Source organism: Trichechus manatus, unplaced genomic scaffold, assembly GCF_000243295.1.
Source record: "Trichechus manatus latirostris isolate Lorelei unplaced genomic scaffold, TriManLat1.0 scaffold00122, whole genome shotgun sequence".
Lineage (NCBI taxonomy): Eukaryota > Metazoa > Chordata > Mammalia > Sirenia > Trichechidae > Trichechus > Trichechus manatus.
Genome location: NW_004444058.1, coordinates 3,783,735 through 3,805,618, shown reverse-complemented (window position 1 = coordinate 3,805,618; position 21,884 = coordinate 3,783,735). Strand labels below are relative to the sequence as shown.

Below are 21,884 nucleotides of genomic sequence, written 5' to 3'. Positions count from 1 at the left end.
GGGAGTCTTGTGTCAGCCTCACAGAGCTTAGAGAGGTTGGGCTGCATGTCCAGTACTGCAGACTGGCAGAGGCCTGGCCAGACTGTATGTGTTATTTTTACCCGCTTCCCTCTCGGCAGCACCGATGTCATCAACGACAGTGAGGGCTCCTTAGAAGGACGGTGGCAGTGGATAGGTACTCCCGAGCCGGGCCCGCTGGGCTGTCTGAGCCAGGTACCTCATGCAGGGACAGAGGGGAGGCCGAGGCTCCAGGGGGGTGATGCCTGAAGGGGCAGAGAGGATCCCCTGGTTGTTCTTTCCCCACCACCTACTGCCTGCAGTGTGCATGCAAACATGTTAGGGCAGCACCTTCTGGCGCTCATTTCCTCAGGCTAAGGTAGGAAGGGCTGATAAAGCCAGCTTCCTCTCCCTGGAAGAACCTGGGGCTCCAGGAGCATGCTGGCCAGGAGCCAAGGGGAGGGCTGGGCAGAGTCTGTCCCTCCACCTCCCTTGGGCTGGTTAATTTAGTCAGGTGCACTCAGAAAATACCTTTGGGAAGCCTGGGCACATGGGGCAGATGAACTCTGCCCCGCTTGGCTCACAGGCCCGCCGTCAGGGAGGGAGGAAAGGAAGCGGCAAACACACAGCCATCTCAGCTGGTGTCAGGGTCCGCAGATACATGTGGCACGGGGCTGGGAGCTCAGGGGGGCTGAGGAGGGAGCAGGTAATCTGAGCCTGGGGCAGGAGGGAGCCAGGCTGTGGGGTGAGCTGGGGTGGGGTGGCTGGAGGGTGAAGACAAGGGGGGAGGGGGGTGGGGCCTGTGGGCACAAGCTGAGGGCCATGGGAAGCCATGGGCAGTTTGACAGCAGGGCTGGGGCAGGACCTGCAGGGTGGAGAAGGGACAAAATAATTAAAGGGCTGGCCCCTCAGGCCTCCCTGGAATTGGCCTGGCATCCCTTTCCATGAGACATGAAGAGGCTCAGTGCAGCCTGAGGACATCCCCACGGTCACAATTGGTGGCCGACCCAGGGTCAGGTCAGGTCTGCCTGAGCCTCAGAGAGTGGAAGTAGGGTGCTGGGGTGGGGTTTACATTGGCCAGGAGAGCTGCTGCGGGTCCCCAGAGGGCAGGGCACCCTGACTGGCAGGCCCCTACCTATAGGGTGAGATGTCCCTACGTGGGGGTGGAGCCAGGGCCATATATCCTCATAGCTACTTGCATAATCTGATTTCCATGGAAACCAGGCACCTCCTGGAAAAGGACTGAGGTGAGGTCAAGGATTGAGGTGGGCTCTGGGAGAGGGAGGGCCCCCAGGTGGGGGAAGAGGAGCCGGGCATGATGCCTGGAGCCCCCTTTTGAGGTTCCGCTGGACCTGACTTGGCCACACAGGGGATGAGCTGCCTGGTACCTCAGAACATGGGGAGGGGGCAGGTACTGGGGGCAGCAACAATGATGCCCACCCCAAATAGGGAAACTGAGGCTCAAGGAGGTGTGTAGCCTGCCTAGGCCACTGGGTGGATGAGGACTACCACCCGGCCAGAGGTTGGCTGTCAGGCACTGGCAAGGACTACAGGGTGGCTGTGTGGGAGGTTTGGTGACCAGGAGGCTGGTGATGTCAGCAGGTGCAGCCAGGACAGTTGGGGCCACCAACTGCAGCCTTGTTCCACCCCTTGGAGTGGACTCTGCATCCCCGTTTTATGGGGACCACCAAGGCTCAGGGGGCCCATGAGCCCATGATGCTGGCTCAGACATTGTGCTCTGAGTCCCCCAGGCGACATGCTCTTGGCACCTGCAGACCCCTTGTCCTGCTACTGTGTCTCCACCAGCCAGTCCACAGATCGAATACCTGAGCTACTCTCAAAACCCCTCGCTTTCCTTGGCGACCCTCACAGCCTCCCACCAGGCCAAGCTATGGGACAGGCACTGTCCACTCTGCATCCACGGTCTTTATTCTTGGGCACCAGAGGAAGGACGTGCATGGCCCCGCCCACTGGCCGGCAGTGCATGTGTCCAAGACCCATTTTACAGATGAGGACAAGGACAGAGGCAGGACCCCAACCCCACAAACAGACCACTCAGATGCCAGCAGTGGATGCCAGACATCATGGGGTGGCGGCAGGCAGTAGGGCCCTGTGCTCCTGCCAACACTGTGAAAGTCCTTCTGGGAGGAAAGGGCCAGGAGGAGGGGCCGGGGCAGCCAGGACTGGGTGCTTCTTGCCAGCTGTTGTCAGATGCACCTGACAGTGGGAGCAGGTGGGCCCAGCTGCTGCACAAAGCACAGGGGGCCATGCCCGCTGCAGCCCCTGACTCACCCTGAGTCCCTGTGCCTGAGCTGGTCACAGTGCCAGGTTACCCTTCTGGCCTGTCCACAGCTCACAAAGTTCCACGCGGCAGCCCAGGTCCCGCAGGGCGGCCTTGGCCACGTCCTCGCAGTCACGGTGGGCAGCACGGGCCTTTGAGATGAGCGCCTCAGCTCCCAGGTCCAGAATGGGCTGTGAGAAGGCCTGGCTGCGGGCCACCAGGTTTCGGATCAGCATACAGGCCTGTTTCTGGAGAGGGGAGGTAGTGGTGTAAGCTGTGGGGTCCCGGGCCTGGGTTCACTCTGGCCTTGGGATCGTCATCTAATGCGAGGCACAATGATGACTGTAGCCAACTGCGCCAGGCCTGACCCATCTTCCTATTTTACCCTCTCGGCAGCTTAGAGTAGGCGAGTGGGGGCCTGAGGTCCCTGAGGCTGGCTCAGAGCCAGGACAGGAGCCCAGGGGACACAGGCATGGGAAGAGGGTGGCTGTGTGCAGGTATATTGTTCTCGTTTGTTCACCAGGCATCGGCCATGTGTGGGCACAGGGGCACTGTGGCGACACTTCCTAACAAGGCGCCTGCCTCCAGCGGGTGAGAAGTGAGAAAGGGGCTGCTTGGTCAGGGTGGTTGGGGGTGGACCAGGTGGTGGGAGAGCCAAGGGGAGATCTGGGGGAGGGGTCCTGGATGAGGGAGCAGCAAGAACAAAGGCCAGGGTGGGCAGAAGCCTGGAACGTTCAAGGACCTGGAGGAAGCGCCTGTGCTGTGTGGGGGGCAGAGAGGCAGGAGGGTAGGAGCCCAGCAAGAAGTCTGGGTTCTAGGTAGGTGCAGGGGGATGACTGCCCACGAGGCATGGCCGGTGGTGTCCCCATATCCAGAACTCATTGTGTCCCAGGGACTGGGCAGGGGGCCTTCCAAAACCCCAGCAGACCCATACCCGCTTCCTGTATCTTCTCTTCCCTCCCAGACCCCTCTAAAGGGATCCCTTGGGGTGAGGCCCAGGAAGACAGCAGAGGAGACATCAGGCCGACCATCACTGGGGGTTGGGTAGATGCAGCACCCAGGGCAGGAAGGAGGGCTGCCCTTGCCCCCCCCCACCTGTTCCTACACCTGCCCCCTCGCCCTGTCCACCTGCACGCCAACTTCCTGTGGGTGCGCCTTCATGGCCTCCAGTGCAGCCAGGGCCCCGCCGCCCTCTACGATGACCCGACTGTTCTCCGGCTTGCGCAGGGCCAGGACACACAGGGCCGCACAGCTCTGCTCGCACACCTGATGGGGGGGTCACAGGGTGTTTGAGATGTACGGGAGAAGACAGTGAGACCCCTCCCACCCCCAGATGTCAGCTCAGCTGGTAACAGACCAATGACAGTGAAGACCTCAGATGACAGGACACTGTAGGCAGTTAGGGCCGGAGGGTCCCACCCCAGACAGGCTCTCCTGGGTGTGATGGTGGCAGTCACTCCAGAACACCCAGGGGCCCTCACTCTCAGGTCCATGCAGGGACACCTTGACCGCCTCACCCTAACAGCCTTGCTCTCCTCAGGCTGGATGCCTCACCCCTCTCACTCTGCCTACCCTGAGTGCCTCACTCTCCTTACCCTAGCCCTGGCCTGAGGAAGTGGGAAGGAGCACTAGGCAGATGTGGACACTGACTGGGACTCCACACTCCCACCCCAAGTGGTGTGCACCTGGGGGCTGGCCAAGTGCCGGGTCATGGTGGCCACAATGGAGTCGGCCCCGCCAGCATGAACAATGGCGTCCTTCACATCGTCGTTGCCTGCGATGGCCCGCAGGGCGCTCAGCACCTGCTTCATGAGGTCCTGTGGTGAGGACATAGCAGTCAGCCTTGGCCCCCTCTCCTGGCTTCTGGGCTGTAGAGGGTGGGGTCTTCAGGTGGGTCTAGGGCAGCTGCCACACAGGTGGTCTAGGTTTGAACAGGTACGGCCATGGGCGGAGTCCTCACTGGCAGAGAGAAAGGGGCCCAGGAGGTGGATGGGGTCGAGCTACCTTCATTCAGCTGGGCAGTGTGGGCATGTGGACTATGACCCTCTAGGGGCATGTGGCTAGAGCCTGCCAATCAGCGCATGGGCCCTGGTCACAGCTGGGTGCAGCAGGAGGCAGGGCTGGGATGGAAGGAAACCAAGGGCCGGCCTCGACTTTTCAGAAGTGCAAGCAAAATGTCTTCCCTTGTTTGCTGAAGCCAGTTTAAACTGCTTCAAGTCTGGCTTTCTGCCTGGTTCACAGGCCAAGCCCTGGTGATGCTGCCAGTCAGCATGACCATCAGCGCCGTGTTCTGGGCACACCCAAGGAGCTTTCCTGGCTGCAGCAGGCTGATAAACGTTGATGGATGAAAGCAGAATGGGTAGGGGTCCCACCCCATTTTACAGATGGGGAAACTGAGGCCAGCAAGGGGGTGGGGCCTCCCTCTGAACCATCCTGAGCCCAGGCTGAGGTCCAGGGTTGGGGTCTGGGCTGGCCGAGGCTCAGGGGCAGAGTGCACCTGGGGGCCCTGGCTCTGCCCAGGGTTGAGGGAAACCACAGAAGGAACCCGGGAAGGGGGCTTCAGTGCCCACCTGGTGGTTGGTGTAATCAGCCAGCAAGCCCACCAGGATGCCCAGGCCCCCGATGTCCACAATCTCCTGGCAGAACTCATTGCGGACAGCCAGGCGTGACAGGGTGCTGCAGAGCTCACCCAGGACGCCGGGGTCATCAGGGAATGCTGTGGAGGAGAAGGGAGGAGAGCATGTGTGTTGGGGGGAAGAGAGCATGCATGGGGGATCAGGGGAGGTGGGAAGAGACCCAGAGAGGGGGCCGGGGAGAAACTGGGGGACATTTAGGGGGCCTGGGTGGAACTGGGAGGAGGATGAGGGACCCAGGATGGGGTCTGGGAGGATTCAGGGGGAGTCTTGGGGGGACCTGGAAGGAGGAAGGTGGACCTGAGGCGGGGCTGGCCACTGCCTGGCTCCTGGGTAGGAGAACTAGCCAGGTTTGGGGCCAGCGGTCTTGGGTGCAGAATCCACTTCCAATGGCGGGGGGAGGGGGGCTGCGGCTCTGATCAGGGGGGCCCAGCCCCTCTGCCTCACGGGACACCATCAGCACCTAGAGGCCTAGAGGCCCATCAGCACTAGGGGCTGCACCTGAAGAGAGTGCTTAGGGGCTGGACCTGGTGCCCACCCAGGGCCTGGGCCTGCAGCGCCCCCTGCTGGCTTCTGGGGGATAGGCAAGGACCACCCCCCACCCCTGCCAACATCCCCAAGAAATCCCAGACCAACTGATGGTCTCACCTAGAAAATGAAACTCGCAAAGTGCTAAAATAAAACTTGAGACGATTTTATGATCTTGAGGTGGGAATGATCCTTCTAAGTACGACACAAAACCCAGATGCCCTGGAGGGAACGTGGTCAACTGGCCGACACAGCACACAGTCATACCATGGCCCACACAGGTACCTGGGAGGGGATGCCTTTGCAGAGACCCCCAGAGTGAGGGCAGATACCACAGCCCCTGAGGAGACCCATGACGGTTGGTTATCCTTCGAATGTTATTCAAGCTGACACTGACCATCTGTAGATGTGGCTAACACCAACAGCCCGGGGACTAAGTACAGAAGACCACCCTCCAAACCTAGGGGGCTCTATCTGTCAGCTGAGGGCCCTATGAACAAACCCAGAGGGAGAAGGAGGAATTTTGTCCGAGGACCACGGCCTCAGCCCCTGCCGGTGTCCAGCCTGCTCTGCCCTGCAGAGATCAATCTCTTATTATATATAGCTATAGATACAAACATAGAGATATATTTGTTGTTAGTTGCTGTCAAGCTGATTCCGACTCATGGTGACCCCATGTGTGCAGAGTAGAACTGTACTCCATAGCATATTCAGTGGCTAGTTTTTCAGAAGCAGATCACCAGGCCTTTCTTCCAAGGTGCCTCTGAGAGGACTCGAACCTCTAATCTTTTGGCTAGTAGCTGAGCGTGTTAACCACTTCCACTACCAGGACCTGCACATATGTATATTGTGTGGGTTGTTTCCTGGAGAACCTAGGCTGACACAGCTCCCGTAAGTGAATAAGACAGCTTCCCCATCAGAAGAGCAGCTGACGTGCAGACCACCGGGCCCGTGTCGCCCTCAGGTGGCGTGGACGGGGCCAGGCGCACACACAGCTGTGGACGGAGTCATGGGGTGGGCAGCACAGGGGCGCTCACTCTCCTAGCACGTTCTGGGCTCTGGGCGCTGGTCTGGCCTTCCCCAGGCAGGAGCAGTGGACTGGGCAAGGCTCTAGGGTCTGAATGTCAGCATTGTGAGGGTGGGACCAGCATGGGCGGAGCTGGGCACTTGAACATGCACAGAATTTGTGGCCAAATATGGTAGGAGTGCGAACCTTGCTGGGACAAGCCTCAGTGTGGGCATCGAGACTCCTTCTTTGGAAACAGCACCCCAATTTCCCTGGGGGAACTCTCCCTTTCCCCCTCCAGCCATGTAGCTGGACAGCGTGAGGACCCCTCTCCAAGCCACTCCAGGGATGGGCTCATTCGGGCCTGGCCAATGAGGCCCAGCCTGCAGCCCCCCTGGGCAGCCAGCACATTAACTGTCCAGCTGAGCCCCAAGCCTCAGAGGAGGCCATGCCCCCCAAGGGCTACCCCCTGCCCCCTACCTTGGGCGGTCTCCACCAGCACACGATCCCCTCAGCTGAGCCTCAAGCCTCAGATGAGGTCATGCCCTCTGGGGCCACCCCCTGCCCCCTACCTTGGGCAGGCTGAGCTGCCCAGCTGAGCCTGGCCTCAAAGGAGGACATGTCACCTGGGACTGTCCCATACCCCCTACCTTGGGCAGCCTTGACCAGCACCTTCAAGCCTCGGTTCTCCTGCACAATCATCTTGGCATGGCTGTGGGCATGGCCGAAGGGCACGCGGATGTCGTCGTCGAAGGTCATGATGCGGAGTGCCCCGCAGGCCTCCCGGACGACGTCAGCGCAGCGGCTGTGCTGGGCGATGGCTCCAGTCAGCAGGGGCAGCACTCCAGCCTTGACCAGGGCCTGACGGTTCTGCTCATGCTTCAGGCAGACATGGCGCACCAGGCGGAGCGCAGCGCAGGTGAGGTTGGCTACTCCAGCACCCTGAGACAGCGTCGCCACCAGCAGCTGCAGGCCCTGGGCATCCAACAGGTCGGGCTGGCCATCTGTCAGCACAGTGAGGGCGTCCAGCACCTGGAGCAGGAGGGCTGGGTCGCCTGCTGCAGCCAGCTGCCAGATGGCAAGCAGCACAGGATAGGCTCCCTTCTGGGCAGCCAGGAAGCGGCAGGGCCTGTGCTGCTGGCACTGATCACGGAAGCGGGCCAGGGGCACCGATACTTCTCGCGGCTGGGAGCAGGCCACGGCCTCCCGCAGGGCGTCCAGGGCCTGGGGGACACAAGAGAGACTGCTGTGGGGCTCAGTCAGAGATAGCACCCAGACTGCAGTGCAGGTGCTCACACCCTGTGGGTTCTCTTCGCAGATCTGGGCTGGTCCCGGCTGTGATGGCCTCCACAGCCCTATTGTCGGAGCCTGAGTTCCATGTAGGGAGTCTGGCTGCCTATTTGCATAGGCTACATGGAGAGGAGGAGGCCTGGACACCCTAGTGTGCCTGGGTAACATGTGAGCACAGACCATGTAAACATTCCAGCCCTTGTTGCCCCTGCATGAGCAGCCCCAAGTGAGGCCCACAGAAGAACCATCCGGCTGAGCCCAGTCAGGCTGCAGAATTGTAACAGACAATATAATGGCTGCTGATTTGAATTGCTTGTTACACAGCTGTAGCTGGCTGACATACCTGCCAATGATCAGCTGTCCAACGAGGTCCTCAAACCTGACCATTCCAGATGTCTCCTTTAGTCTAATTTACTCAACACGTATTTACCAAGGCCCTGCCAAGTGGAACCACACTGTATACACAGTGGACTTACCCAGATTCAACGCTAGGCCCTTGATTAGACTATTAAACAATATTTAATTATTATTATTAAAATATTAATTATATTGCAAATGGTTAAGCATGCAACTACTAGCTGAAAGGTTGGTGGTTCAAGCCCAGTGGCGCCTCAGAAGAAAGGCCTGGCAATCTGCTTTCAAAACATCACAGCCTTGAAAACCCTGTAGAGCAGTTCTACTCTGCAGATATGGGGTTACCATGAGTTAGAATATCGACTTGACAGCAACTAACAACAATTACATTAAAATAATTCTAATTATTTAAAATCTAATATTAAAGAGAGGAGACAGTCTGAAAAGTGTGCGAGTCAGGGGCATGACCACATGCCTTGGATGAGCACCAGATGAACCTGTGTCCTTGGTGCTAGTGAAACCACTAGCATCTGTGCCCGGGATGGAAGGCACCTGTACAGAAACCACTGCCCAAAGGGCTGTAACTCACCTCAACTGCCCCATTGGCAGACCTTCCCTGAGCCTCAGACTTGTGCACCTTAGAGGAATTTGATGGCTCAACCCAAAAAACTCCCAAACCTGTAGCTGTTGAGTCAATTCTGACTTGTGGCAACTCCATGAATTACAGAGTAGAACTGAGCTCCATAGGGTTTTCTTGGCCTTGATCTTTATGGAATGAGATTACCAGACCTTTCTTCCTTCCACAGCACTGCTGGGTGGGTTCAAACTGGCAACCTTTTGGTTAGCAGCCAGTGGCCCAATAGAGTATTAAAAAAGTAAGTTAAAACCAGAGGCCGTGGCATTATAGCAGGAATCTTGTAAGAAACTGGAAAAAGCATGTGAGGCCAGTGCCTCTGAGAATGCCCAGTGCTGGAATTGCAATCATTCTGCATTTAGTCAGAAGAGGGAGAAAAAGAAAATTACAGATATCTGCACACTGTGCCTGTCAAATTTAAGTGGAATCACGCCTTGGCCGGGATCTCATTCTAAAGTTGAATTTCTAAGTGGGCTTGTTAACCCTGTGACCTTGAGATCATGCCTGCTTGTTAAGATGACATCTGTTAAAATGGAGAAGACAAGGTGATGTCCCTGGGTGGTGCAAATGGTTCACACACTTAGCTGCTAACCGAAAGGTTGGAGGTTCGACCCAGAGGTACCTCGAAAGAAAGGCCTGGAGGTTTATTTCCAAAAACTCAGCCACCGAAAACCCTATGGAGCTCAGCTCTACTCTGACACATATGGCGTTGACTTGACAACAGCAGTAAGGGCCACATCTGTCAGCTATGCTTGTTCCTGGGTCCCTTCATTCTCTGTGACAGATTGCTTTTAGCCTGTAAATTCCCACATACATTAAGTGGCCTGACTCACTTTTTACTCAGAGTTTCAAGACTTGATTTTATTTCTACAAGCCTGTTTGCTACACAGTTTACGGCTCTAGCAGATTAATTTCAAAGGCACCATAGATTTGAATTCTTCTCCCTCAGTAGTTAGCCTTTTTCACACACCGGAGCCCCTATACCTGTGAACAGTACACAGGGGGTGCAAGGAGGGGGTCGGCTCTGTTGGGGGCTGAGAAGGGCTGGGAGGGTGCAGACCTGAGTGTCCACGCATCACCTTTGGGGAAGAATGAGAACAGGGATGGTGTTGAGGAAGTGGACGGGACTTCCAGTTCTTACTATAAATGTGTGAGTACGGCTTGAATCTTTTATGCCAAGAACGTATTCACATTCTTGTTCTGTAAAGAAAAATTAAATTTAAAAAGTCAAATTAAGAAGAAAAAGAGCAAAGGTTGAACACAAACAAGGGGGTTCCTGTTATCTACTAGTAAAGTCTGAGCCTGTCTACATTCAGAAGGAGGGATGAGAATCAGGATCAGCACAAAGCTGGCTCCTATGAGGTGGAGGGCAGACATACCTCCATTCTGGGAATTCGTCACCATTTTTGACACCAGCTGTTCCTCCCAAGGCTCTCTGTATTTCTCTGCTGGGTTCGATAATTCGATGCAATGGCCACACAGAACTCACAGACCACACTCACGATTATATAGTTTATTAGGGAAGTAACAGGCTACAATGCAGGATCAAGATTAACTTGGAAGTAACAGGATACAACTCAGGAGACAGGATACAGTTTGCCAATCAGGACAGCTTGCAACCAGGATGGCTCTCAGCTCCTTCTCGGCTGTGCCTGCAGTCGAACCCTTCTCTTGGAGTGCCAGCCAATGGCCCTTCTCTCGGCCGCGCCAGCAGGTGGCCTTTCTCTCAGCTGTGCCAGCCTCTGCCCTGCTCGGGCAAGTGTTACAGCACTTTAGCTGGAGGCAACCCACTCCACCAGCAAGCCTCCTGCCAGAAGGTGCTCAGCTCTCTCTCGTTCTGTGGGTTGGCAAGCCCACTGCAGCTGTCTACCGGTACCTATGGTTCATGTCACTTGTACTGCTGCCACCATTTCTCTGCTGCCAGGTTCTGCTGTGGTTGTCATGTTTCTTGTTGTCTTGTGCCATCATCAGCCTAACAGCTCTCTCTCAGGTCTAGGAGGTTCTCGGTGCAGGGACCCAGGGTTGAAATGACACACTTTGCTCCAGGCTCTTCTTGATGGTAGTGAGGTCCCCCCAACCTCTGCAGAATTGGCCCTTATATTCAATTTCAAGGCATGGCCCTTCCAGCCACACTACAAACTGACCAATCCCCTCCGTAAACCACAATCACTCAATGCATAGAAATCAACCAATTCCTGCAAAGTCAGTTAATCCTATTGTATGGTTTTAAGCACCTATTTGCATAGTGTACTGAGCAATCCCTTGCAAGACTGTGGCCTAGCCAATCATTTTGGCAGAATTATAAACTCAAGGCCAGAAGCCATATATGAGAAAATCACTGCACTGTACCTGTATTGCTGGTACAAGGCATCAGAGTGGTTCAGAGCTTGGCTTTTGTGGGGAGATGGGGCTAGGTCTGGGTCCCAGCTCTGCTCCTCACTAGCTGTGACCTTCTGCAGCCCATTTATCTCTGAGAAGCCTTGCTTTCGTCAACAGCAAAATAGGCCTATCTCAGATTGAGACAAGAGTTTTAAGAACTTAGCACAATGCCAGGCACTTAAGAAGCACTCAGTGACCTCAGCTATATTGTTATTGAGATTCCCTCCTATATAAAGGGCTTTTACAAATCAATAAGAAAAAAAAGATGACCATCTCAACAGAAAATCTGGCAGAAGACAAGCTTGAGTGGGTCACAAAAGAAGAACCATGAACCAATATAGTTCATCCTTACTTGACTAGCGAAGAAAGGCAAAAGAAAACAATATTATTTTCGCAAAGCCTCTGCACGGCAGGAGGCGCAGAGGATGCTGAGGCAGTGAGAGGCAGAGCTGGGCTTCCACCCTCCCATCACTACACTTCCTTGCCACTAGGAGAGCCAAGCCATGCTTTTCTCTTTGGAGCTTGATGTCCCCATCTGTAAAATGGGGATAATAGTTCAACCTTGACTATGAAAACACAAGGAAGGCGCCCAAACCAGAAGTAGGCCCACCGTCCATTCTCTACAAGCACTAGACCCATCTGCCATGTACTGAGCTTGACGGACAATGTTAAGGAGAGTGCCCAGCTCCTATGAGCTCTACCTTCCTGCATGGAAACCTGCACTGGTGTCGGTTTCCCCACCTTAACTCAGGAACATGGCACCCCCACCCCACACGCAAGCTTAAGTACCAGTAGACAGTTGAGGCCCATAAACAACCGCTCCTGCTCTGACCCGCCCTTCCCACGTGACCCCTACCCACCTCTCTTTGCACAAACCCCGTGGCACCCTCAGGCGGCTCAGGGACCACTGGGAGCACACTGGTCCTGAGCCTTCTGCTGAGCTGAGAGGCTCTGCCAAGGTGGCAGCCTGCCCCTACCTGTAGGACTTCGTGTTCTGGCTCCTCTGGTCCCTCTGCAGAGACTCTGGGCACCGTCTTCACGATGTTGCTCAGATCAATGCCTGGGGGCGGGGAAGGAATGAGGGGAGACTGAAAACAAGGGGTCCCCAACACCTGAGTCACAGCCCAGGAGCCTCTAGGGAGCCTGCCCAGCTCTTGCCCCCACTGCCCAGACAAGCCCCAGCACTGTGTCCACATGGGTGTGCACCCCCTTGGTCTTGGGCTGGCCAAGCAGAGTGGCGATGAGGTGGTCACTAAGCAAGGCTGGCTGACCACAGCTGGCTGTGCTGTGAAGTGACCACATTCTACCTGGGGGGTGAGGGTGCCTCCATGGCTTTCTCCCTTGGGGCTCCTCGCCCTGGCTACATCCCTACCTCTACTCCCCCAGAACACCCACAGGAAGCCCCCCATGCCCAATGCCTTCCAGTCACCCTTCAGCACCTCTCCAGTGCCTCTGCCCGTTCCATGCCCAGAGGCCAACTTCTGACCTCTGAGGCTGCATCCCTGGCTCCTTTCCATTGAGCTTCTTTCTGAGTTTGGCCAATGAAGGGCCAGATGCAAGCCAGAGGGCAGAGGAACAGGTGTTCATTCCCAGCTTCCGGCTGCAGGGCCAGCCTCAACTGTCATGTATAGATACGGGTGCCTGAACCTGTCAGGGGACCCTCACCCAAAGCTACAGCTCCCTGTGGGTGTCAGGTGGGCAATGGCTCCTTGCCCTGACCCTCAGGGTCCCTGCTGTGGCCTGTAGGGGATCCCTGCCATGGGTTTCCTAACCCTGACCCATTGTAAACAGCCCTCTCACTCCCATTTAACACTCCTGTGTGACGCCATTCGAGCACTCCCTATCTCCTACAGACTGGAGCTGACACACCCCTTTAGTCTGGGTGAGCTGGGGCTCCGAGTTGGGCTGTGCCGTCCTGGGAGGTGGCAGTGAAAGCCTCTTCAAGAAAGTGACAGTTGAAATGAGACCCCCAAATGTCTGGTGAAGGGCAGGCAGGTACAGGCCCAAGGCCAGGTGGATGGTGGGAGGGCGCTCCCACTCGGTGTAACAAGCATGGCCAGCCCAAGTGGGGCCTCCACTCCCAACCCCTCCCACAGCAAGAGGAGCCTGTGCCAGCACCAACCTTGTGACTCAAACTGCTCCATGGCCTCCCTCACAGCTTCATCCGGCCCCATCTCAAACTCCTCGATGTTCTCACGCACAGCTGCATCAAAGGTCTCCTGGCTGATGCGCTTGGAGGCCATCCTCATGCTGACGTGAGGGGCTGTGCCTGCCAACAGACGTGCCCGCCTGAGAAAGCAAGGAGACAGGATGCCACGCCATGGGTTAGAAGGTGGGGACTGGCCTTGAGAGCACCAGTTGTGGGGGTCTCCACCAGGGCCAGGACTTACGACCCCAAGAAAATCCTTACAACTGAGATCAAAGAAAAGAAAATGTCCCAACAAGCCAAGATTCTCTAAAAGTGCAGAATAGAGCATGTAGTTTACTCTGTTTATTTAAGAAAGGGGCCTTATTAATATACACCTTTTCCCCCAACACACACTTATAGTAAAAATAAATAAATGAATATTTTTTTTAAAGGAAGAAGTCCCTGGGTAGCACAAACAGTTAATGTGCTCAGCTACTAACCGAAAGGCTGGTGGTTCAAATCCACCCAATGATCTACTTCTGAAAAACCAGCCATTGAAAACCTTGTGGAGCACAGTTCTACTCTGACATACATGGGGTTGCCAGGAGTCAGGGTCGACTTGACAGCAACTGGTAAAAGTAAGAAGCTGTGATCATTGGGGTTGTGTGTCAACTTGGCTAGGCCATGATTCTCAGTGGTTTGACAGTTGTGATGTAGTTTGGCAGTCATATGATGATATGATCACTTCCATGATGAGATTTGATATAATGTGATCACCTCCATTATGGATCTGCTGTGAGTAGCCAATCAGTTGAAGGGGAGTTTCCTTGGGGATGTGGCCTGCATTGAATATAAGTGGACTCTCTAGCAAGGCTTGTTGGCTTTTGCTCACTCTGGATCCTGCAGCTGGCTCCTGTTCATCTGACCTCCAGTTCTTGGACTTGAGCTGGCAGCTTACCTGCGGTCTTGCCTGCCGATCTTGGGATTTGTTGATGTTCATAGCCTGTGAGCAACAGTCCTGCCGTCTGACCTGCTGATCTTGGGTTCACAAGCCTCTGCGGTTACGTGAATCAGAAGCCTCTATCCTGACCAATGGACTTAGCACATTCCAGCTGCGTGAGCCATTTCCTTGATATAAATCTCTCTCTACATATATTTATACACTTTACTGGTTTTGCTTCTCTAGAGAACCCAGCCTAAGACAGAAGCCGAAAACCAGTAGTTTTTGTCAGGGGGAGGCAGGACAGGACACAAGCAAGACTCCTCTCTCCAAATGTATGTTTTACAAGTTTGAATTTGGAACCACGTAAATGCTTTACATAAGAAAGTGAACCGAAATAAAACCAAGAGCAATCCCTGAAAATCAAGAGCAAAATGAAGCTCTTCCAGTGGCTCTGCACTGATAGGACCATTTCATGTGACTTTAAAATGCAGCCACATGACTGTACCTTCTTGGTGAGGTAAATCCGAAGGATGGTGTGAGCTGCAAAAGAAACTTTTCAACTCTTTTTAGTGGATGATGGCACTCTGAAACTATTACAGATGTGACATAACCAGTTGCCATCACGTTGACTCCGACTTCTGGCGACCCCATCTATGTCAGAATAGAAGTGTGCTCCACAGGGTTTTCAATGCCTGATTTTTCGGAAGTAAATCGCCAGGCCATTCTTCTAAGGTGCCTCTAGGTGAACTCGAACCTCCAATCTTTTCAGTTAGCAGCTGAGCGTGTTAATTGTTTGCAACCACCCAGGGTCTCCAGCAAGTAATAATGCTATATCATTAGGAACTAACATAGAAGAAAAAAAAGATTCAAACATAATAAAACTAAAGAAGTTAATTAAAAACTCAGTACTCCTAAATTTGAATTAGAAACATCAACACAAATTCATGACACATTTCCTCTTAAACAAATAAAAACTCCAATTTTCTAGTCATTACAAACTGAAAATGCTGAGAGGAAATGACACTACAGTAGTTACTAGCTAGCCGGATGCCAATCGTGGTCTCTAAATACTGTTTCCCATTGAAGGACAGGATGCTGGCTCCAGAGATGGGCAGCACCAGCCTGAAGCATCCTGTGATACCACAAAGCAAGGAAGCTTCTAGAGACTACCAGGATCATGTCAAAGGACTCAGGAGCAAACCCCAAGGGGCTCCTGTTAGCTAAAGATGCGACAATTGAGCATTTAAAAAAAAAAAAAAATCCACTAGACATCAAAATCAAAATCCACGAGTCAATCCATAATAGTACTAAAAGAAACAAGCCCAAGTGATTCTTGTGAATACTGGCAAATGAGGAACCCAGCCTTGATGCCGCCTCCCTTGTAAAAGTCGGTCCGGGAGAATCAGGGATGACGAGGAAAAGTTGTGCTTTGAGGACAGATCGCAGCACAAGGCAGACCTAGATAATGACCCCCACAGGCTGCAAAGCCTGCAAAGCCCATGGACTCGGAAGGAAGGGCCAGGCCGATATTAACTGAATTCTCCAATCAATCTCAACATCATGGTCTCCCAATGCAGACCAGAGTGCACCTGTGACGCAATCGAGCACAACTGTAAAGCAAAACCTCAAACCTAGGTCTGATCAACTTCGGAGCAGCGCTATCTAATAGTTGGAAAAGCTGGGGGGTGGGGGGCAGGTGGGAAATGGATATATGGGAACTCCCTGTGCTATCTGCTCAATTTTGCTGTAAACCTAAAACTGCTCTAAAAAGAAAATCTATTAATTAAATAAAAAAGACTAGAGAACAAAAAACAACAACCAGGGTTTCCCACAAATAAATTGCAAGGGAAGAAAAGAGGAGAAACCTGTAATTAAAAGAGACTTAACAGACATCAATTAAATGCAAGGGGGCGGGTCACAGGACCCCATTTTGAGGAAACTAACTCAAACGACATTCAGGGGATGATGGTGGAAATCTGAGCTTCTGGACAAGTGATGATACTAAGAATTCTTAATAATATGACTTAGGTGTGATAATGGCATTGTGGTTATGAGGGAAAAAAGAGTACTAGTCTTTGAAAGACTTAGAGCATTTACAGGGAAATGATATATATAGTAACCAGGACTTGTTTCAAAAGGACCCAGTGTGGGGAGGGAGGCAGATGAGGATGAAACAGACCACAAACAGGTGATTGTTGAAGTTGGGCGATGGTAGGTGGCGTTCATTATGGTATCCTCAAACTCTGTTTATGTTTAAAATTTTCCACAATAAAACATTAAACACACAGCAATTCCAGTCCTAAGTATATACCCAAGAGAAATGAAAACACACATCCACACAAAAATATTCACAGCATTACTTGCAATAGCCAAAAGGTAGAAACAACTTGTGTCCATCAACAAATGGACAAACACAATGTGGTCCATCCACACAATGGAATATTACTTAGCTATGATAAGGAATGAAGTCTTGATACATTCTACAACGTGGATGAACCTTGAAAACATCATCATGCTGAGCAAAAGAAGCCAGATATAAAAGGCCACATATTGTGTGATTTCCATTTACGCGAAATTCCAGAACAAGCAAATAGTAGAGAACGAAAGTGGATTAGTGGTTGCCAGGGGCTGGGTGAGGAGGGATGGGGAGTGACTGCTAATGGGTACAGGGTCTCCTTTGAGGTGATGAGAATGCCCTGGAACTAGACAGAGATGACTATTGTACAACATTTGAATGTACTAAATACCACCGAATTGTACACATTAAGTGGGTGAATATTATGGTATGCGAATTATAGCACAATAACAAAAAAATACTATTATTCTATTTAAAACAACAATAACTGCACACACACCTGGCCACCAGGGGGCAGTGCCAACAGTTAGATGAGACAATGACCTTGGGCAGGGCCTTTCCGTCCTGGGGGACTCTGGGTAGTTCACAGGGTTAAATAAGACAGAAGCCCTCAGTGAAAACAGGAGAATCCCTTTACAATTCTCTTTCAACTCTTTGATGATCTCACCTGTACCAGGTGCCAACAGGTCTTTAACACCTAATACTTGCCACCTTTCCTTTTTAACAAAAGAAGACAGTCTCAGGCTCAGAGACTAAAAGAGATGAACAGCTTTTTTCATTTTACTTGTCTTAATACATCTACCTTGTTTATTAGATGGAGTCCCTGAGTGGTGCAACCGGTTAAGTGGGTTAAGTGGTTAAGCACTTAGCTGCTCACCAAAAGATTAGAGGTTCATCCAGAGGTGACTCAGAAGAAAGACCAGGCAATCAACTTCCTAAAAATCAGCCACTGAAAACCCTATGGAGCTCAATTCTACTCTGACACACATGGGGTTGCCATGAGACAGAGTCAACTCAATGGCAACTGGTTTTAAGGATTTTCAAAGTCTGTAACGAAGGAAACAAGTAAGGACTTTCTGTCACAAGAGAAAGACTCTCAGTGGGGAGCGTGGAGTGGCCTGGGATCCTGGCCAGCTACGAGGGGCAAGAACTTCTGGGCTTAGTACCACAGGAGGGACACCAGCAAGTCACCCTGGCCATACTGTAGATCTGAGCTGGGCCAACAGTAAGTGGTCACCCTGTCATAGAGATATGTCCCAAGGGCAACATCACTGCGCCTATTTGACGGACGAGAATCTGAAACTTAGAGAGGGGAAGAACCTGCCTGAAGTCACACGGGCAGGGAGAGGCCTGGCTGGGACCCCATTGCTCTGTCCTACCTCAATGGCACCTCTCCTTCTACTTCGATCCTCCTTCTCTTCCTCCTCCTCCTAGGAGTCTCCCTGGCCACTCAAACAGAGCTGTGCTCTCTGGCCCTGGGATCCCTGCCTGTGACCCTTCCTCAGACCAGTCCCGAGCTCAGAGCTGGGGACTGTAGGCGTCTGGCATTGTGACCACCCGAGCCAAGTCCTCCAGGGCCCACAGATCCAGAATAGGACAGAATACAGTGGGGGCAGGTGAAAGGACAGATACGGAGCTCACAAGAGTGATGACGCCTGGGGATGGTCATCTGGAGCCACCTGGGGGACAGCCCAGGCCAGGAGAGTGGGGAACAGCATTCCCAGCCCCCGTGATGCAGCTGGGTTATGCTGGGGTAAAAAGGTGAGCCTGGTGGTTGGCAGGCCCCCACTGGTAGTCAGTTCCCCTAAGCCATGGCTTCACTCGTCAAGAAAGCGGTCCCTTTAAACCTTAAACCAAAAATATCCTCTGAAGTCTGCTTTACAACAAACAATAAAAACCAAACCTGATTTCGACTCACAGTGACTGTCTTAGTTACCTAGTGCTGCTATAACAGAAATATCACAAGTGGAGGGCTTTAACATACAGAACTGTATTCTCTCCCAATTTAGGAGGCTAGAGGTCTAATTTCGGATGCCAGCTCTAGGGGAAGGCTTTCTCTCTCTGTTGGCTCTGCGGGAGGGTCCCTGTCATCAATCTTTCCCTGGTCTAGGAGCTTTTCAGTACAGGAACCCTGGGTCCAAAGGTCACGCGGTCCTGGCTCTTCTTGCCTGGTGGTAATGAGGTCCCCCTGTCTCTCTGCTCGCATCTCTCTTTTATTCTCAAAAGAGATTGATTTAAAACTCAACCTAATCTTGTAGATTGCGTCTTGCCTCATTAACATAAGTGCCGCTAATCCCACCTCATTAACATCACAGAGATAGGATTTACAACATACAGGAAAATCCCATCAGAAAACAAAATGGTAAACAATCACACAATACTGGGAATCCTGGCCTAGTCAAGTTGACAGGAATGTACTTCTAGAGGACAGAATTTAATCCATAATACACGGGACAGAGCAGAACTGTGACATAGGTTTTCCAAGGCTGTAATCTTTATGGAAACAGACTGCCACATTTTTCTCCCTTGGAGGGTTGGTGGATTCGAACCAACAACCTGAGCTCTATGGCTCCTTAAACCAAACAATCCCAAAAAACCAAAAATCAAACCCACTGCCACTGAGTCGATTCCAATTTATAGCAACCCTATAGGACAGAGTAGAACTGCCCCATGGGGTTTCCAAGGCTGTAAATCTTGATGGAAGAAGGCTGCCACATCCTTCTCCCGTGGAGCAGCTGGTGGGTTTGAACCACTGACCTTCTAGTTAGCAGCCGAGTGCTTAACCACCGTGCCACCAGGGCTCCTTAAACCAAACAATTTTTGTTAGGTGTTGTTGAGGAGGTTCCAACTCATAATGACCCTATGTACAACAGAACGAAACACTGCCCAGTCCTGCACAATCCTCAAATTTGTTGTTTTGCTAGAGCCCATTGTTGCAGCCACTGTGTTAATCCATACTTTACCAAGCATGATGTTCTTCTCCATGGACTGGTCCCTCCTGATAACAAGCCAAAGTAAGTGAGATGAAGTCTCGCCATCCTTGCTTCTAATTACTAACAATAGTTTAGCTTAATTAGTAAAGAATGTCTGCCTTATATGCCCTTTATCACCACTATTATTCAACATTGTGCTGGATGTAATAGCCAGAGGAATTAGTCTAGAAAAAGAAATAAAGGGCATCCAAATTGGTAGGGAAGAAGTAAAAGTATCTCTGTTTGCACGCGATATGATCTCGCACACAGAAAACCCCAAAAAATCCACAAGAAAACTACTGCAACTAATAGAAGATTTCAGCAAGTATCAGGATACAAGATAAACGTACAAAAATCAGTTGGATTCCTCTACACCAACAAAGAGAACTTCAAAGAGGAAATCACCAAATCAATACCATTTACAATAGCCCCCAAGAAAATAAAATACTTAGGAATAAATCTAACGAGAGATGTAAAAGACCTATACAATGAAAACTACAAGATGCTACAAGAAACCAAAAGAGACCTGCAAAAGTGGAAAAACATACTTTGTTCATGGATAGGAAGACTCAACATTGTGAAAATGTCAATTCTACCTAAAGCGATCTACAGATACAATGCAATCCCAATCCAAATTCCAACAGCGTTTTTTATGAGAAGGAGAAACAAATCACCAACTTCATATGGAAAGGGAAGAGACCCCAGATAAGTAAAGCATTACTGAAGAAGAACAAAGTGGGAGGCCTTACACTACCTGATTTTAGAATCTATTATACCGCCACAGCAGTCAAAACAGCATGGTATTGGTACAACAGATACACAGACCAATGGAACAGAACTGAGAATCCAGACGTACATTCATCCACCTATGAGCAGCTGATATTTGACAACGGCCCAAAGTCCGTTAACTGGGGAAAAGACAGTCTCTTTAACAAACAGTGGTAGCATAACTGGATATCCATCTGCAAAAAACTGAAAGAAGACCCATACCTCACATCGTGCACAAAAGCTAACTCAAAATGGATCAAAGACCTAAATATCAGATCGAAAACGATAAAGATCATGGAAGAAAAAATAGGAACAACACTAGGAGCCCTAATACATGGCATAAACAGAATACAAACCTTAAGTAACAATGCACAAGCACCAGAAGAGAGACTAGATAACTGGGAGCTCCTAAAAATCAAACACTTATGCTCATCAAAAGACTTCACCAAGAGTCAAAAGACAACCTACAGACCGGGAAAAAATTTTTGGCTACGACAAATCTGATCAGCTTCTAACCTCTAAAATCTACAAGATAACTGCAAAACCTCTACAACAAAAAGACAAATAACCCAATTAAAAAACAGGCAAAGGATATGAACAGGCATTTCGCCAAAGATGACATTCAGGCAGCTAACGGACACGTGAAGAAATGCTCACGATCATTAGCCATTACAGAAATGCAAATCAAAACTACAATGAGATACCATCTCACCCCAACAAGGCTAGCATTAATACAAAAAACACAAAATAATAAATGCTGGAGAGTTTCTGGAGAGACTGGAACATTTATACCCTGTTGGTGGGAATGTAAAATGGTACAACCACTTTGGAAATCGATTTGGTGCCTCCTTAAAGAGCTAGAAATAGAAGTACCATACAATCCAGTAATCCCACTCCTTGGAATATATCCTAGAGAAATAAGAGCCATCACACGAATAGATATATGCACACCCACGTTCATTGCAGCACTGTTCATGACAGCAGAAAGATGGAAACAACCTAGGTGCCCATCAACAGACAAATGGATAAACAAGTTATGGTAAATTTACACGATGGAATACTGTGCAACGATAAAAAACAACAATGAAATGATAAAAAACAACAATGAATCCGTCAAATATAACATGGAGGAATCTGGAAGGGATTATGCTGAGTGAATTTAGTCAGTTGCAAAAGGACAAATATTGTATAAGACCACTATTATAAGAACTCAAAAAAAGGTTTAAACACAGAAGAAAACATTCTTTGATGGTTATGAGGGTGGGGAGGGTGGGAGAGGGGTATTTACTAGCTAGATAGTAGACAAAAATTATCTTAGGTGAAGGGAAGGACAACACACACTACAGGGGAAGTCAGCACAACTGGACTAAACCAAAGGTAAGAAGTTTCCTGAATACAAACACTTCGAGGGACAGAGTAGCAGGGGCGGGGGCCTGGGGACCATGGTTTCAGGGGACATCTAGGTCAACTGGCATAACAAAGTTTATTAAGAAAATGTTCTGCATCCTACTTTGGTGAGTGGTGTCTGGGGTCTTAAAAGCTAGCAAGTGGCCATCTAAGACGCATCAATTGGTCCCAACCCATCTGGAGTAAAGGAGAATGAAGAACACCAAAG

At 51.3% G+C, this 21,884-nt stretch overlaps 1 protein-coding gene across 1 annotated transcript in view; it reads right to left on the bottom strand.

Annotated features, from left to right (window-relative positions):
• Positions 1-2,059: 2,059 nt before the first annotated feature.
• ARMC6 (armadillo repeat containing 6) overlaps positions 2,060-21,884 on the bottom strand; it is a 36,569-nt gene continuing 16,744 nt past the window's right edge. The window contains exons 2-8 of the mRNA XM_023738733.1: positions 13,225-13,391; positions 12,080-12,162; positions 7,096-7,669; positions 4,849-4,994; positions 3,964-4,146; positions 3,407-3,544; positions 2,060-2,526 (exon numbers count right to left, since the gene is read on the bottom strand). Of these exons, the coding sequence (XP_023594501.1) occupies positions 2,314-2,526; positions 3,407-3,544; positions 3,964-4,146; positions 4,849-4,994; positions 7,096-7,669; positions 12,080-12,162; positions 13,225-13,351 (1,464 nt within the window). The 5' untranslated portion in view covers positions 13,352-13,391 and the 3' untranslated portion in view covers positions 2,060-2,313. The remainder of the gene's footprint in view (positions 2,527-3,406; positions 3,545-3,963; positions 4,147-4,848; positions 4,995-7,095; positions 7,670-12,079; positions 12,163-13,224; positions 13,392-21,884) is intronic.